This window comes from Centruroides sculpturatus, unplaced genomic scaffold, assembly GCF_000671375.1.
Source record: "Centruroides sculpturatus isolate CEXI.00-Female unplaced genomic scaffold, Cexi_2.0 scaffold206, whole genome shotgun sequence".
Classification (NCBI taxonomy): Eukaryota; Metazoa; Arthropoda; class Arachnida; order Scorpiones; family Buthidae; genus Centruroides; species Centruroides sculpturatus.
In genome coordinates, this window is record NW_019384442.1 from 280,499 (window position 1) to 299,829 (window position 19,331).

Below are 19,331 nucleotides of genomic sequence, written 5' to 3' on the forward strand. Positions count from 1 at the left end.
GAAAACCTTCTGATTTATTCGTGTACGCACCAGACGAAAAAACAAAAAATATCGTGTATCCACAAGCACTCCAATAAATAAATAGAATTGAAACGACACTTTGAAATGTTTTCCCGATGAAAATGAATAATAATAAGTTTCAATAAAAATGATAAAATGTAAATTGAATTTTATCATAATGAGTTTGCTTGAATTTCCTTTCTTCTGAGATCACAGCAATGCACGACGGGTAAGCTAATTATTTTATAAAGATTACAAATTTTGGTAAAATTTCACAAATTTCAAAGTACTATCTAGTTTCTTTTCTTGAAAAAGTTCATATCATATAGCCTGTATATTCTTAAGTGATGAATTGGATGTTTCTTCTTTTTGGGTGGAGAAACTGTAATGTTGCTCAAAAATTTGGTCTAACTGTAAGTGAACTAAACTCATTTCCTTCCGCTGATGAATTGGTCATAACTAATTTAACTTCCAACATGATGTCACTAGTGTTGCCAGACTTGAAGATGTAATTTATCATATTTGCCATTTAAAATTATCATATTTAAGCTAAAATTTTCATACCTATATAAAAATATGAACCTTGGTTCTTTCCCAATTAAATGAATCTTAGAACATCATTCTGGTTTGCTTTAGTTCTTTGTAATAAAATACATACAATGTCTTTGGCATATATATTGGTATTAGACTTGTTAATACCAATATACATGCCAAAGTGTTTATGATAATATCAAATTCTTTAAAAATACCGCAAAAAGAGAATCATACAAAATGCTGTTGGTTGGCAACTATGGCTATATTAATGCTACTATTAGTAATGCTTCTTTTCTTTCCAGAACCTCCTAAATTAATTATTAAATATAAGTATCCTTTGTACAACACTGTTTTGGAAATCCTCTGTACAAAATTCACAATTTTTAAATGCGAACTCCATTATTCAATATTTTGTATTCAAGTAAGCACATATGTCATCTCAAACTTGCCTGTGGACTTTAGAATACAGGTACTCTTCACTTTACGACCTATCTGCTTAACAACCACTCACACTTACGACCAATCGAGCTTTGACCTGCAATTCAGGAAATCCCCTTTCTCTGCTTGAGTGTTGATCAGTGGCGATTGGTGACATGCTCACTGAGCGTAGTATAGGCTTGCTATGCACTTTTTTAGCCAGTTTGATGTAATTTAAACAATTGCAGGCCTTGCCAATGCGCTTAATTTAGATGTTGAAGTGGAAGACATTGCTGAATTAGTGGATTATGCCAATGGAGAGCTAACAAATGAAAATTTAATAGTTAGAAGCGATACAGTATTTAGAAGAGGAAGAAGACGAAAGAACTGAAGAAGTGAAAAAGAAATTCACGGTACATGGGTTAGCTTGTGTGTTCTCCAAAATTAATATGGCTATGTCGGAACTTGAGGCTATGGATCCAAATACTGAATGTTTTAACATAAAGTTGATTGTGGGATGAGTGAACTTTTGTAGTGCTATAGAGAAATTTATCAAGAAAAAAGATTACAACGCAAACCACAGTTATGAGTTACTTTTTGACTGTTACATCCAAGACCTCCGCCCTTGAAGGTATAATTTCTGTTTCATCATCGTCATCTCCCTTACCTGGAAAAAAAAAACTTCTATAGCACCAGATAACCAAATAAACAAATGATAATATGTACATATGCATGTCTTTTTATGAATAAATTTGAAGTTTGTTGCATAATTTTTATAATTTTACAACGATTCTATATTTCCGGTGCAAGCTCCTCACTTATTGACCAATTTGCTTAACGACATAGTTGTTGGAACGGAACTGGATTGTAAAGTGAGGAGTACATGTATTGAAATTTTAAAATTATTTTGTGCTTTTTGTCAGGTTTGCTTTAATGAAAACTGATAGGACAATGAAGAAAAAAATTACAGTAATTTTTCTATCAACTACGTGTCATTGTCATTGCTTTCAGACTTTAGCCCTTAAGACTGCCACTGTGTTTTCTTTTTATAGATTGACCTTTGTATTTAGTAAAGTTTATTTAAACATTTTTAGGTAGGTGTTATTAAACTTTTTTAACTGTAGGAAAGCAATCATTTGTAAAATGACAAACAAAATCTTGGTACTCAAACAAATTTGGTATTCAGATGCAAATTCTGGAAAAAAGTCACTTGGTACTCAACTGAATAAACATGACTTGCTAGAGCAAACTTTTGATTAATAACATATTTTTATATTCTCATCCATAAAAAACTTTTTATGATTAAAATAAAAAATATGAAAATGTGCTGATACTTCTGATCAAGATCAACAAAAAAGCTGAGATGACAACAATACTTTGTAAAAACAAAATGCCATCATTTAAACTAAAATTAATATTAATACATAAAACTAAAATTAATATTAATACATAATACAGTACTTTTATTGTGATTGTTAATTAATTATTGATTGCTTTAATAAACATATTTCTCTTAGTAATGAAAAAGAATAGTGTAATTTTGCTAACTTCTGAAGTGTAACCCTGTTTTGCATTAGTCCTTTGTTTTGCATAGTGCGGATTTCCATAACTGCACTTTTTGAGAACGTAACTACTGTGTTTTATGAGGAATAATTAATTTAATTATAATTATTAAATTTATTGAGAGATGGCACCTAATGTCTACCTGTAGCCCAAATTACTTGATATATAATCTGGCAATTGTTTGGCATTAATCTTAAAATCAGGTTAATTGATGTTTAAATTTGTATATTTTATAGTTTAGATAAAGCTATCATTATTTTAAATAAAAATAAATTTATTTCATCTATCACTTTTGACAGATTTTTGTTTGTCTTTAACAAACTTGCCAATTTTACTGAATGATTGACAAGATAAGTTATATTTTCCCCATATAATTTAGTCATGCATTGTTATATAACTATGCATGACTAAATTATATTTTGATGCATCATTATTTCATAATGCATAACATATTCAAAGTTTTGAATTTCTAATTTTTGTTATTATGTACAGTACATACAAAACTTAAAAAATTTTATTTCCTATTTAATTTGAAATAACTATTGATAAAATTATTACATATTAAAAATTTGAAGATATTTTTGTTTATTCATAATATAAGTTATTTTTTAAAAAATACAATTTAGTTAGAGAATTATTACTTTAAAAATATTATGAAAGTAAAATATTGGTATATATATGACAAAGCAAAATTTATAAAATTCATTATTTATGTTGTAATATTGACTTATAAAAAAAAAATACTTGAAATTAAGTATATACAGAACAAAAAATAATATAAAAGAGAGAGTAGCTACAGTTAAGTAAGAGATAAATAAGAGATGAAATAGCAATATATAAACTGTAAGAAAAAGTTTTATGTTTGATAAAATTGAAACAATTATAGAGACTCAATGTATTCATTTAAAGTGCTATAATATGTTATCACTATCAGGAAAAAGTACTAAGGTACATAGAAAATTAATCTGTAAGGGACTTGATCATTGCATGGTGAAAGAGATATTGAAGATTATAGTTTTATAGATACAAGATCATTGCAGAAATTTCTTGAGAGATTTCATAAATGCTGTTTAATATGAAAATAATATTTATTTAAATGCAGAAAAATACTGAATTCACTTTGATTTAAATTTTTTTTATCTTAAGTTGTATAAAACTGCAAATTGTTGGTTTTTAATTTCCCATAAAGTACAATTGAGACTTTTTATGTAAATATTTTTTATATTATATTAAAATTTAATGATAAATATAAATATTTATATATATTTTTCTAGGATGATAATTTAAATATGCTAATTAATAATTATTTATAGGATACATGTGTAGGGTTTTTATTGGGAGGAATTGGAGAAATGAATAAATCGAGACAGGCAAATTTTATGGTTGTTGATAAGAGTGAGTATTTTATTAATCAAAAATTTTTAAATTATTATTACATTATTAGAAAACTTTAAATATTTTTCAAATTTATAAATATATAAGTTTTTCTATAATTCTAATTTTTTTATACACAAATCATTTCAATATATCTAACTTGTTTATTTTGTTGATGATTAATGTTAAATAATAATAATGATATACTATTTATATTTATATAAACCAAACATTTTTAAGTAAGTTTGAATAACTCAAATTTGTGTTGAAAATAAGTTTGTATACAATATTTTCAGCTGCTTTTAATTTGCTGTTTCTTTCACTAACCTATCATAAAACACTACACTGTAACTAATAATGGTGAATGTTAAGTTTTAAAGAGGCATAGGAGTTACAGTATTAGTATCCAAACTCTCACCTAAACGTTAAATTTCCAGCAAAACACCCAAATTCAACATTCGAACGTTTTTGACCATTCCTTAATTGGCCTTCATCAGGAAAAGTCAAATGACAGTAACTGTTGATGAAGGCCGATTAAGGAGTGGCTGAAAACGTTCGAATGTTGAATTTGGGTGTTTTGCTGGAAATTTAATGTTTAAGTGCAAGTCTATATATATCCTTCCAGTTTACCATTGTGTGTTTTTTTTTTTTTCCAGCATCTAACATTTTAATTTTGACATAATTGTCCTTAGACTAATCAGAATAAAATGCATATGATTATAAATTATACAAATGAAGCAAGTTGGTCAGACAATCATTTGATAAGATGTCAGCTTACTTCCATGCAATATTTAAGTTAAAATATGAGTGGCTCAGAATACAAATAGAGACCACAAGTTCTGAACCTTTCTTGCATTGACCCCATATAGAAAACATTCTTTTCAATCAATCCCCTTAAGTATCTGGTTTTTCCATTGACTCTCAATTGACCCCTTTCAAAAGTCCATTGACCCCAGGAGTCTATATCAACCCCAATGGGTATCTTTGAAATCAAATAAGTACCGGGGACTGCTTTCAAGTAAATGAATCTAATGCCTTCTAGTCTTTAATTAAAAATGTTGGAGTTGCAGTGAATAGTGACTGTGGGTGAGGACTGACAGCATCTAATGCAAACTTGTGTTCATGTGTTTATGGATGAGTCACTGTTATTTGCAAAATACGAGGACATGCTCTATCTGTGTTTTCATCATAATCAATTAGATACAAGAAGACCCAGTTGCAAAAGCTATTTCCAGAATGAGAAAGTTGCTTCAAACAATGACCAGAATGACAAGTTGCTTCAAACAATGTATGAAATGGTGCATAAAAAAGTAATAAGAACAGTGGTGGAAATGTGCTGCAAACATTCCACAATATTATTATGAACATGGAATATTATTAAGATACATGCTTCTAGTTCTTCATTTTATATGTTGAGTATAACTTGTGTACTTGGACTTTCTTTTTAACTAGGACTTGTTATATTGAAGGGAAGGAATCAATACAACCAGGGAGGCAACAGATGGAATGCAATTGCTTGCATAAAGTGTTTATTCCTTCACATTACAATGCACATTATGGTAATTCTTATTATAAAAAATTGTTGCAATAAATGTACTACTACTAAGGAAAGACGAGTAAACCTTGCCCTCCTTAGCAGTATTCTTATACTGCCTGTCAATGTATTATTCCCACTATAGTAAAATAATTTGTGCTTATTTATTTTCTACTTTTTCATGTTTCTCTTGTATTTTTTTACCTCTTGGTGACATGTTGGCATTATTATCAATGATAAAATGCCTTTATTTTGCTCAGGCACCCATTTGGGTTCAGAAAAATCAGTAATTGTCTCCTTGTTGAACTTCAGGTTGTATTAAATGGTTTCTGGACTTGGTTATTGCATATGCATATTTTTTATGGACTTTGGTCTGTTTGTATATTGGTTACAAACACTAAGCATACTTAGTGTGCTTGATCTGTCTAGTGACAAACAGCTAAATATCAAAGGACATTGTCTATTTACAGTATATCACAACAGATATGAATCAATAGAATCTTATCTGTTTTGCAACACAATGGGGAAAATTTGGACTTTGTGTACTTGTACTTTCAGCCACTTATATGATCCAGGTAGTATATTGTAGTTGGAAATATCATTGCTTATTCTTTATCACATGCTGACTCCATTTTAGATGGCTGTAATGAGCATAATCGCAGCCAATCATACAATGATAATGTATGTTTTCATTTAATCAAAACAAATGAAGAATAATTTATATGTATGAAACCTATGTACTGTACATATATTGAGTAGTTTGCATCAAGCAAGTAATATATATTATAACTTGAAGCAAACTACTCAATGTATTCATATAATTTGTTTTTAGTATTTAAATGATCACTCTGGCTATTTATGTATATTTGTCACTTTGAACAAATTTTATATTGTAATTTAAACCAAAGATGTCTTAAAATTTGTTAGAAAGAAAATTTATCGTGGAAATATGAAGTGACCACCATATTCATGACTGCTTCATATATAATAGTTTCATGTTTCAATCCCTCAAATTTTTAAAAAATAATTTTTGCTAAATTATAGGTATCTTTATAAGATGGGAATTATAATAATAAAATACAGTTTTAAAATGTGATTATTTTTAGATACAAGCAATGGAGAAATTGAAGATAAATTTAAATCATTCGTAAAACGAGATGATATCCACATTATACTTATAAATCAAAATGTAAGTAGAATCATTTTAGAAAGTTAATAAGTTAAATGAAATAAATTTTATAATTTATTGTAAAATCATTTCAATTAATGTACACAAATTTACCATATACCTGTTCAATTAAAATTGTTATAATTTTTTAATTTGAAAGAGGTAATTTAGTATATATAATGTATTTTAAAATAAGTAAGTTACTTATTCAACTTAAATTTTTAGATAATATATCAATTTCATATAAATGAAAAAAAAAATGTTCTTAAGGGTAACATTTTAAATTATCATTGAAATATTACAAGAATGCTTCCTCACCCTGCCTTTTTTGAATGTAAGTGAGCAATTATTTATTATGACATCATCACAATGCCAGGCTGAAATTTTTAATCATATTTTTTTAATTTATTTAATTTAAAATATATGCTCTCCACCTCAAATTAGTAGTGTCTTGCAGAAGTATGAGGTTCAGGGGTACCTCATACTTTTTCTGTTAGCAATACAGTTGTGCCGGTCATCTTTCTAAACTCCTTTCAGAAAAATTTTTGAATTGAAATAACATGACTTCTGGTTTTCACTGGAAGTTTGTATATAGTTAATCAGGGCCTCCTGCCTCTAATCTTTTCATATCTGGACTTGGCTTTCGTCTATCTAACTCTGTTCTTGAGATTAAGAAAGAACAAATAGACAGATAGATGACAATGGAAATTTACAGGCCTACAATATTGTGTATTTTAAAAGATATGTAGATAATGTTTTTATTTTGTGGAAGAATAACCAAAAAATTAGTGAATTTTTTCATAGGGTTAATATTAACAAGGATGGGCTAAAACTGAGGATGGGACATAAAAGTTTGTTAAAGATGCATTTTTTGGACATTAACATCATATTTAAAAAAGTGCAGTTAGTTGCCAATGTAAATATTAAACTGACACACATTCCACTCTACATTCCGTCCCAGTCGAATGATTTCTCCTGGTACAAACAGCATTTCAGACGTTCATTAGAAGGACTTCTCTATATTGTAGCAGTGGTGTAGATAGACAAAAAAATAATTATGCAAGTGGCCAAAAATCTAGGGTACAAAACTAGCACAGTAGCAAGAATGGTTAGAAGCTACAAAGGGGACACACCAAAGGCTCAGAACTGTGGACTCAACAAAACTGCAAAGTTCACTTTTAACAGAAATATAAAGGGCATTATGAAAGAAATTGCACACTGCAAAGAGTCTAGAATAAATTATGAAAAGTGTTCTGAACCATTATAGAATTTCAAGAAATGACAAGGATAATATAAGAAAAGAAGAAAAAACAGGATTGTATAAGATACTGCACAAAAACATACAATTAGAAATTAAGAAGAGTTATATTAGGGTTACCACAAGAAATTTGGGAGTTAGACATAAATGACATAAGTATATTGTCAGAAAGGGATCCAACAATAAAGTACTTTGTCAGATGGCACAGGCTGAAGGATTTGTGGTAAATGGGATAAGGCAAATATAATTAAGTTTTTGCTCTCTCCAATGTTGGTGATGAATGCTGAAAAGATAAGATTGAAATTTAGAGGAACAAGTTGGAAAATACATATATTAATGCAAGAGACACACAGTTTATCATCTGCCTGGAAGTACTGTACATGGTTAAGAAGTTTTTAGAAGCACCTAATTTACGTCACTTACTAATATTTTGTTATTGTATTTCATTTTATACTTTTATTTTCATGTTTATGTTAATTATTATATTAATATATTACATTTTTAGTAGTTTTTCTTTTATATTTATTTTTCCTATTAATGTTTTCATTTTAAATTTTGATATTATATTTTGGAACACTTTATAATTGTCATTCCAAAAGTTTTGTAAACTTGAAAATGTCCTATTGAATAGGTTGAAAAAAATAGTTTGTATTGAAATAAATTAATCTCAGTGAATTAAGGTGCTTGATAAGGATTGTGTATTAATGGTCTACAATGTTTTCAAATTGCAGCTCAATTACAAAAACTCTTCAAATTATAATCTTATGTTAGGTAAATGAATTATTTTTTGTATTTTCTCTAACACAAGTTATGTATGGAACTTGTATTAGAATGTTGAAATTTAATGTTTATAAAATTAAAAAATTTGATGATATCAGCTCAATGGAAAATATTTCTTTTCAGTTTCAATATTTTGAGATGTTTAAATTATTCAACAATATTTGTTGCAATTTTTCAATGCTAGCTATAATTATATTATATTATCTTAATGGATTAACATTTTGATTTCATATTTATAAAGAATTTTTATTAATATTCTAATAAAAAAAACTTTTATATTATGCTCTTATATTTATTTTACTATTTTAATTTATAATTTGTTTTATTACCTCCTTACAGATTGATATTATATATACTTAACATTCCTTAGATCAGTATTTCCCATTCACGGGTCTGTAAAATTTTTTAAATTCCTGTTAAAATTAGTCCCAAAAAACCATGTGACCAAATTATAAAACAGTTTATATGAAAATAGGTGTTGTATAATAAACAAATATTTTTTATTACTAATGCAAAGCAATCAGTTAATTGTTTCTCCTATTCTACAGCTAAAGAAATGGTCACATGTTAGGATCACTTTTTTAGCTTTGATGATTGTTTGTGTGTATTATATTTTTGTGGTTGTGCTGTTTGTAGTTAATATTAAAACTAGAATGCTTTAAATAATTTTATTTTACTTAGTTACTGACTAGGTTTATTTTATGTTTTGATGAATAAAGGATTATGTGAAAAGAAATGCATTTGTTTAATGGCTCATGGTAAAAAAATTAGGAAATTTTTCAATTGGCAATACTTTTGGGTTAAGAACCACTGGATTAGAAGATACGCTGTGTGAAATTGAGTTATCATGTATGACGTGATAGGTTGAAATGTATTTTATGCTTTGACTTTTGGTATGATTTATTATAAATACAAATATTTTAACATTTTTCATGAGACTGTCTTGTCTATAAAATTGCGCTGCTGTCATCAGCTGGACACTTTAGAAGTATGAAGGAGTACACTGTACATGTCAGGAGTTGCAATTTGGCACAGAGTATTTAGTGCCCAAATCATGCACACGTAAAAAAAACCAGACTTGTAGGTAGTCAGGAGACTGAGAACTGAGTCAAAATAAAATACAAAATGGCGACACTGTTTCTACAAACAGGCACTAATTTGCGCATGCATTGCTCATTGGGCATTTCAAAATGCAAACATTGCAAAATCAAATTTTGACAAACATGTGCCACATGTTACTCCTGTATTCTCTTGCTCTCGTCATTTTGCCATCCTGCAAAATGATGAGAGCAACATTGGGACAATTCTGGTACAAATATCACCGCTTACAGTAGCCAAGAATAGGCCTGTGACAATGCAACCTGTCGTAACCATGGCGGCAACGAAGTCCACCGTAATCTATGCCAAGACCCCAAGTATCAGTGTTGGCTTTTCCTCCTTGCTCAGTGCTCGTTTTCTCTTTTTCTTAGAAAGCAGTGCGCAGTTGAGCCCTGAGTCTCTGAGACATAGTATATCCCAAAAATGGCTTTGCCATTTTACTTGTTTTAATATAAGTTCATTATCTATATTGTAAAGTCTTTGTAAATCCGCACTTAAAATGTAAATTTTAATATTGGCGGTAATAAGAAATTTAATTAAAAGTTCATTATCAATTATTTTATGAAATTTTAAACAATATATTGGGTTTGTTGTATTTAAAAATAAGGCCCGTGGACTCTATACATGGGAGTGGAAGCAGTTGCTTTCCTAAACACGAAATACGCGAATGCTTCCGAAGATTATCCTGATGTACAAATACACTTTGTTGCCGGCAGCACGATTTCTGATGGAGGCAATTTTTTAAGAGAAGATAATGGATATACGGATGAAGTAATACATATTTCATACGATAGATTTATTTATTTGTGAAATATATTATATCCATTCAAATTTTTCAGGTATGGACAAAATACTATGAACCATTTTTAAATAGAGACTCGTTTACTATGTTTCCTGTTTTAATACATCCGAAAAGTCGAGGTTATGTGAAATTGAGAAATACTGATCCTTATACGTATCCAATCATTCAACCGAATTATTTATCTCATACTGATGATATAGTAACACTTGTTAATGGTAAGCGTTTATAAATTATATTTTACGCTTTAAATTTAAAGTATAAGAGGATTTCCAATCAAAAAGTTGGTTGGAAATCCTCTTATACTTTGGTTGTCCCACTGTGTAAAGCAGCAGTGGGACAACCAAGGTCCGCAGGCCAACTCCGGTCCTCGAACAGATGTAATCCGGCATGTAAGCTGATAGATAAAATATTATGTTCTTAAAGGTTTTAATACATATTAAAATTTCAGTTAAAATTGTTACTTAATGTGTCTTCTCGTGATGAATAATAATTGTAAATGCACATAAATTCAATCAGTCGAGAATCTACTTGTAACTATTAGAATAATTAATCTTATTACTGCATTAATTTATGATGAATTTACTAAATTTAAAATGTAAAATATTCGGTTTCTAATGCAAGATTATATGTAAAGGTATTCTGTTATGGTGTTTGAATCCGTGCTTTTCGACAAAAATATTTATTAATTACAAAATATAATAAAAATATAGTTTATTTTACATAATAAATATTAATTTTATGAATATTTATAAATATTCTCAGGAATGAGATACTTTATTACATTTTGTAGAGAAAAACAATTTGTCTTTAGTCTGCAATATACATTAATTTTATCATTAATAATTTTTATGGAATAAAAAGAACGGTGTTTCCTGTCCTCTAACAGAGTAGAACGAAGCGAAGTACTTGGTTTTTAAAGAATTATAAATAAAAATTGAAGTTTTTAAATAAATATAATGTTGTCAAGTAGTTAAAATAAACTTTTTCAACTATCTATATGTAACCTTTGCTATATTACAACGGTTAAATTTTCCGTTCTTCTCCTATTTCCTCTGTAGTAAACACAGTATACAGTATACAGGGTGGGCCATCGAAACGGCATAGTTATCGTGTTCGTCCAAGCAAATCGCTCGGACAGGTCGATTTTATTTTCAAGGGGGACATCTTCTGCAATAAAGTTTTTGCAATAATACAAAAGACAACAAGAAATTTTAAAAACTCATTCATTTTTTATTAACTAAACAAACACTTATTTTGGAAAAAAGTAACACAAACTATTAACAAACATAAAAAAAACCATTTAAGCTGGACCGCATATGCAAGGAAAAAAATATTCTCCCTTGAGAATAAAATCGACCTGTCCGAGCGATTTGCTTGGACGAACACGATAACTCTGCCGTTTCGTTTTCGATGGCCCACCCTGTATAATCGTATAATCGTAAATGTTTATTATACACCAAATTTTTATGTGTTATTTTTTAAACGAGTAATTTGTAATGTAATTAAAGATAACTTCAGATAATTTGCAGTTATAATAAATTATTGTTTATATTACTTAGGAACTGTAGTCAGTCACTTTTCGAGTAACAATTATTTTAATTGAGAAACATAGAATGTTCTTACTGGAATTTAGAATAAATTACATTATGAACACGTTCAAATAAATAAAATAACTGAATAAAAATAGATTGTATTGAATATATGATACTAAAATTTATTTTATTTATCAAACCATAGCTGTGAAAATAGTAAAAAAACTGACTGAATTACAACCGCTGAAAGACTTTGGTGCACGACCATTTCCAAATTTGCTACCCGGCTGCGAAAATTTTGAAAGAGAAAGCGATGCTTACCTTGAATGTATGATTCGAACTCTTACCATCACCATATATCATCCTGTTGGAACATGCAAGATGGGTGCAGTTAATGATCCAACAGCTGTAGTTGATCCACAGTTAAGGTTTGTATAATAAAAGTATTAATTACGCAAGAAATATGAGTAAATTAAGTTTAATAATAAGACTGTTTGTTACACAAAAAACTGATATAGTAGAGTCTCGAAAACTCGGCCTAATGTGGACCGAAGGGTGGCCGAGTTTGTGAAAATGCTGGGTTATCGGAAATGGGGTTAAAAAATAAGTACGAGTGTTTCCTCAGAAAATACTGTACTTTACTTGTATGTATTATTTACTCGAGAATACAACAGAGAATAAACTGCCCAAATACCCTTAAACAAAGGAAAAGTACGTCCTTTATGAAGGNAGTATATACAAACTTCTGACGCAAAATAGAAGCCATGTTATTTCAATTAAAACATTTTCCCTCAAAAGGAGTTAGATGATCGGCACGACTATATTGCTAACAGGAAAAGTAAGTACAGTACAGGAGAAAGCCACTACTAATTTGAAGTGGAGAGCACATATTTTAAATTAAATAAATTTAAAAAATATGATTATGGAAGACATTAGAATAAACAATTGTTCATTTGTTTTTAGAATTCTATTGTTTCTGTTTGTTTCACCACCAACACTAGCCCCCTTTTTTTACTCAACGTAATCTTATCTAATTTCAATTAAGTTTATTTAAATTACATTAACTTTTATATATAGACTCATATCTCATATTTACATTAGATAGGATAGAATACAATAAAGTCTTGTTCGAAAATAACCATTTAAAATGTCTATTAACTAAACCAACACCAATTGGATAATATACAAGGGCGGATCCACGTTTCTAATGTACTGTACTTTAGTTAAAAACAGTTTAATGAACGTTGTAAAATTTGAATCAAGAGAGAAACTTCAAAATGTCGCTAAACAATAAACCTGAATGATTAACTGAAAAGTGGCACATCCAAAAGGAAATAGGAAGACAAGGTAGTCTTGTCTCTATTGATTTAGAGCAAGGTCACTCTGATCGTTAGACTTTTTGCTATTGAAAATGTATGGCTATCTGGCATTACTTAAACAGGAAAATAACATGTATTTTATATTATTACTTTAATCTATTGATTAAAAAACAAGTTATATATAACATAGTTATTTAAGTTTTATATCTAACACTTTTTTGTTTTTAAAAAAATATTTTGGATTATATTTATATGTACTGTTTACAAATTGTATAAATTTTCAATTTATATAATACAGAGTGAAATGTAATCGAAGTGCAAAGCTTTATCCAATTAATCTTTGGAGTTGTTTTGTTTTTGTTTATTAACATATTGATTTAAATTTTAAAATAGTATAGTACATTCATTACAACGAGTTGAAATCTTTACCTGCATATTGACGTATTTTAAAGTCAATTTACCAAACTAATTATAGTGTTTTTGTCATAATTATATGAATTACTGTGTAAGAAGTTTTTAAATCCTGTTGTTTTGCGAAAAATCAAATAGATGAACACAAAACAACGCAACTTCCAGTGTTTCGTTTTCGGTCAGGCAGAAATCTGACCGAAGATTTTCGGAAATTTCCAATAAGTGCCGCAAATTATCTGTATTTATTCTTAGGTAAAATGTTGCTTAGATAAAACGGAAATTATACTAAAACAAAATGATGTAATTTTTAATTTCAGTTATCAGTTCCTGTTTTTTGGTAATGTGAAGTCCAGGTCTTAGATATGTAGTACCAATTAAATTAAGTATTATTTCATAACTGTAACAGCTAGTCGAAAATACTACAATAATTTTAAAAAATATATCGGAAATTCTCACCTTGGATCAGTACCAGGAAGTAACGTTATAATTATTCCAGAATTATCTGTTCCTCCATCTGTATTAAAAATTTATGAACATTTTAAATATAATTCTTTTGTTGAATTTTAAATTTTTAATAAAGGAGTCGAATTATTTACTTATAAATCGAGTAACGTCTGCATAATGAACTTGTAGAACTAAATAATTAATTCCGCTTCCTTTTCCTACTTTGAAGCCCACACCTATAGTAATGCATAAAATACAGAAATGTATTAATATATTATGCAAATTATAGTACTAATGAATACAATAATGTTAGGTGGAAGGAAAAGAATATGTAAAATATAATTGGTTTCCTGTAATCTAAGATTTTAATATTATTGAAAAACAATTTAATAAAAATTGCAAAAAGTCTTACAGTTCCTTTTCGTAACAATCCTCATTAAAATACATTATCTAATATGAAAAATACACTTCGATGAATTACTATACTGGGAGTGAAGAGAATTATATGTTCATACGATAACTCTGTGTTATTTTTTTGAATTCTGTATTCATTAACAATGCTATTTATTAATCTATATAATTTACTGAATTTACTCTGAATTTTAATATTGATTGGTGGGGTGTTATAGCTTTGCGAGGCCCGAGCATAAATCGAATTGGAGGCCCCATGTATGGCATCGACTTTGGATGTTTTTCCTCGGAGAAATTTTTTAGGGGAAAATTTACTTAGAAAAGATGCCCCATAGGATAATGCGCCACTGATGTTAGTTATAGTGAACTGTAATTAATGCCGGTTTATTTTTTGAAAAAAATTGTTATTTTAAAATTATTTTTAAAATCACTGTTTTGTTAATTTAAAAAAAAAAAGTTACTGCTACACTTTATTTTTATGCGTAAAGGTTAATTTGTTCTTTTTGTAGAAAAGCTGCTCTTCCTTAAAAGGCAAACTGGGAAATTGTTTAATACATTGTGTGTGGTTATTTATTTTCCCACGAATAAATCCCGCGGCTATGCAAAGTCACAAATAATGCTCATTCATATATGATTTATGATTTTAAAATGATAATTTGTCTTATAAAATTTGTACATATTTAACTTTTTATAGGGTTTATAATGCTTTTTTTTTTGGGATCAGTTACCCACGTGACCGAAGCAACTTTTAAAAAGTTCGTCGTCATATAACAAATATTAATATATAAAGAAGTTTTTAAAGAAGCCAATTTATTATTTTCTTAACGATATTAATATATTATACGTTAATTAATGATCGATCGTTATGATCGATTTTTGAATGTCTGTCTAATCGAGTTCACAATTTTTTTATTGGGGTCGTCGTCATCGTCGTCAAAAAATCGTGCGACGTCTGAGCCACATTGTTTAATATTAAGAGAGAAACGTCGATAAAGTTCGTTAAAATTGATACGATTTCAGCTACTTCCATAATTTTCGTTAAACTACTTCATGCGAATAGTTTTATATTTCGACTTCTCGCATGTTGCCTTTGTCACGGCACTGATTACTTTGTAGCATGCGATTGCAATGACCAATTAAATGCGAGATAATTGTACGAGTGACGAATCTAATATCATGTTATGAGGAAAACTGAGCAAAGCTAACAGATTTTGTAGTTAGCGTGGCGCGTCGCGGTTTGTTCAAGGATGCGACGCGCTGATTTCCGTCTTGCGCGAATTATTTCCATTATATATGACACTTATTCGATTTTGGTTGGAAATAATTATATTAATGAAGAAGCGTGTCTCGTTAATAAAAGGAAGAAATAAAAAAAGTCGAATTGAACGCATTTTATATTTATCGCTGCGTGTCGCGTCGGTCTCTTAAGAAATTATTAAAAAATTATTTTATTTATATGATGACGTCATAATTAAATAGATAAATATTTTATGGGGAAAAAATATGTATATGTATAATATGTGTGTGTTGTATTCAGTATATTTAAAATACTTGTATAGACGTAATTAGTTAATTTAAAGTTATTTTTTAAAATATTAAAATGCAACAAAGCGCCATTAACGGAAAAACGAAGCATTTCAAAAAATAAAAATAAAATTAAAAAAATCGATTGCATCAATTTTATTTATTAAAATTATTTACATTTAATACCCGTCGGAGATAAAATGAAATTAATTTAGTGCAAAAATAGATAATTTTAAACCTATCTCTCAATGCAGATAAAAATAAATCGCCATTCACGTTTCTCACCCTATTACATAACGAAGGTCGTAGGTCATAACCTCGTTCACGTGACTCTTTTATTTTTACATAATACATAATTAAAAAATTACTCACAAAATCGTGATTAATATTACATAAAAAAACCACACTCAAAATAATACCAGTTAATCAGTTACGTAAAATTATTAATAAAATTTTAGAATCCGTCCACCTGCTGTGGTGTACGTGCGTGTCCTGAATGTCACGTGCGATCGACTAAACAAACGCAGACTACTATATATATAAATATAACAGTTAATTTGTTATAAAAATAGAAAAGTTCCTTTATAAGGCATTTTGTAACAGGATTTAAGTTTTCTGAGATATAATTAGAGCTGATGATAATTGAGAATGTTTATCTGTCTATCCATTTCATCAATTATATATGGATACATTCTTACAATTATATTTTCTGAACAAATGTTATCTCTCTGATGTCTGTATTCAGAACCAAGGATAAGAGTTAGAGTTAGAAAATGATACGTGTTCACATACTAAAAGTAAAGTGAATGGTAATTGGTTAACTTCTAGTTCTTGATCCTTGGTTGTGAATACAGTTGTAAGAAATAAAGATATATACAATAATTTCCTAGAAAAAATATATATATATATTTTTTTTTCCTCNTAAATTCACAGCCATATACAATTGTCTGAATCTAATGCTTTTCTGAAAATGATTTGAGTATCAAGAAATATTTTCCATAATTTTTACAAGAAAAACATTAAATCATTCCCAACCCATCCAAATACCGTTATATACAGAGAAAAATTTTTTACAATACTGTTACTCCAAACTTTAATTGGTTTTCCCAAATTACACTAAAATATTGCAAATGAACCTGTTTATATATTAATCCATGATTTTAGCATGATATTAAATATTACAAACTCTACTTGCCATACTAAACAATCATTGTTGAATATATTTGTAAGTAATAATACAATAAATAAGTTTGTATAGTTTTTCTATTAGGATTTATACCTATGTATAGGAACATGCAGTCTACAGCAATGAAAGAGCTGTAATAATACTGTACATTTTATAATAAAATATTACTGTATAGATTAGAACAATGAAAATAAACTAGTGAATGCACTGTAACAAAACAGAGATTGGATTGAAATTTTGTGATAAAAGTCACTAAGTTGCACAATTTTGGTAAAATGCAGACATAACACTACTGAAACAAATGAAAACAGATGCTAGAAAGGCATTACCCGTATTTCCACTTTTTACTAAGGTAACATGCAAATTTTTCACAAATGTACTTTGAACAGATTTGTAATACTGGGATTATTTAATTCATGTGGTATATTGATATAAAGAATATTACTCATTATGGTGAGAATTTGGGCACTGGCAATTGTATATTAGAATTTAAAATAATTTTCTGTTTGTTTATAAAAAAATTTTTTTGTTGCTAAAAATTATCAAAATTTGCTTGGTTTAAAATTGGGTTAATTAAATGATTTAGTGATTACAAAACTTTAACTAAAAATGTTTTGATATTTAATTAGTTCTGAGGTTTTAAATTGGTTTATATATTTTTTGTTGTTAGGAAACACATTAGCTTTTTTATTATTGGGTATAAAGTTTATAATTTTGTTAACAGATTGCAGAAAGAATCCGTCATCTAATTGATAATCATCTTGATCCGATTCCAACAATTTTGGAAATACCATCTAAAGATCATCCATACGATCCAACTAAAGATTCAATTTTACGTCGAGCCAAAGTGAGTAATTTATGTATAAATCAATTAAGTAAATTTGATATAAAATAAGTTTTTAGTTAACATAAAATACAAAACTTAATATTTTAAATTTTAAATCTTATTAAGAATCTGTTTAACTAGTTGTGTCCAAAAACAAATTATGGTGATAATGTATGTAATTTAGCTAAAATATAAACATTGCAAACTATAAATTTATATAGCATAAAGTTATAATTTATAAATGAATATTCTTTCTAATTTATACATTGTATCAATTAGATCAGGGGTGTCCAGCCCGCGGGCCGCATGCGGCCCAATAAATGTGTAAACAAAACTGACAAATGATTTAATTTATTATTAATTTATTTATTTCAACGGCATAAACTCAAAAAAAGTTTCACAAAGCCATAAACCTTTATTCATATTTTATTTTTGAGTAGAAAGAAAATATTTTCAAATACTTGGAGATGTGTGAATGCGGAAGGATTACTAAATAAAGCTGGAGTTGTGACTCAAAGGATTATAGACCCAAATTTGAGAAAAGGAGGAAAGATGAGAAAGGACAAAAGATGTAGTAGTGAGAAACGTTAAATAGATCTTCTGTTAAGCAAATATGGATCCGTAATTTTTCAACCTTTTTCACTTCTTTATCTTTTGTCCTTTACCTCTTTTTCCCTGCACTTGGGTCTATAATCCTTTGTTTCACAACTCCAGCTTTATTTAGTATTTCTTCCAACGTTGCAAGATTTGGCTACATTGGGCCAAATGTGGCTACTTTTTTTTTGCTTGACATAAAAAATATCATTTGGTGCTTTGATTACTTTTTCGGCCAGATATTATTTATAATTATATTAATTGAATAAAAATGCACTTCAAAATGGTGTTTCATCACTTTTTATTAATTAGAGACCCAAATAAAACAAATATTTGTGTTTTTCAAATAAATTTTCTTTAGTCTCTTTTATAATAAATGAATTTATCTATTTCTAAGTAAAAATTGGAAGTGTCTGTAGAAGTAATTTTTTAAAATATCCTTTTTTCTTGATAAAGTTTTAATACTTATTATTATAATCTAGACAAGTATATTTAAAAATTAATATGTATATTGGGCCACAACTATATATTATATATATCCTAATTTATATATAAT

General features: G+C 28.3%; 1 protein-coding gene across 3 annotated transcripts in view; it reads left to right on the plus strand.

Moving 5' to 3' along the window:
- LOC111620185 (V-type proton ATPase subunit F-like) overlaps positions 1-19,331 on the plus strand; it is a 45,777-nt gene that overhangs the window by 7,471 nt on the left and 18,975 nt on the right. For all 3 annotated transcript variants that reach the window (XM_023362071.1, XM_023362070.1, XM_023362068.1), the window contains exons 2-4: positions 3,828-3,909; positions 6,529-6,611; positions 18,080-18,202. In XM_023362071.1, the coding sequence (XP_023217839.1) occupies positions 3,828-3,909; positions 6,529-6,611; positions 18,080-18,202 (288 nt within the window). The remainder of the gene's footprint in view (positions 1-3,827; positions 3,910-6,528; positions 6,612-18,079; positions 18,203-19,331) is intronic.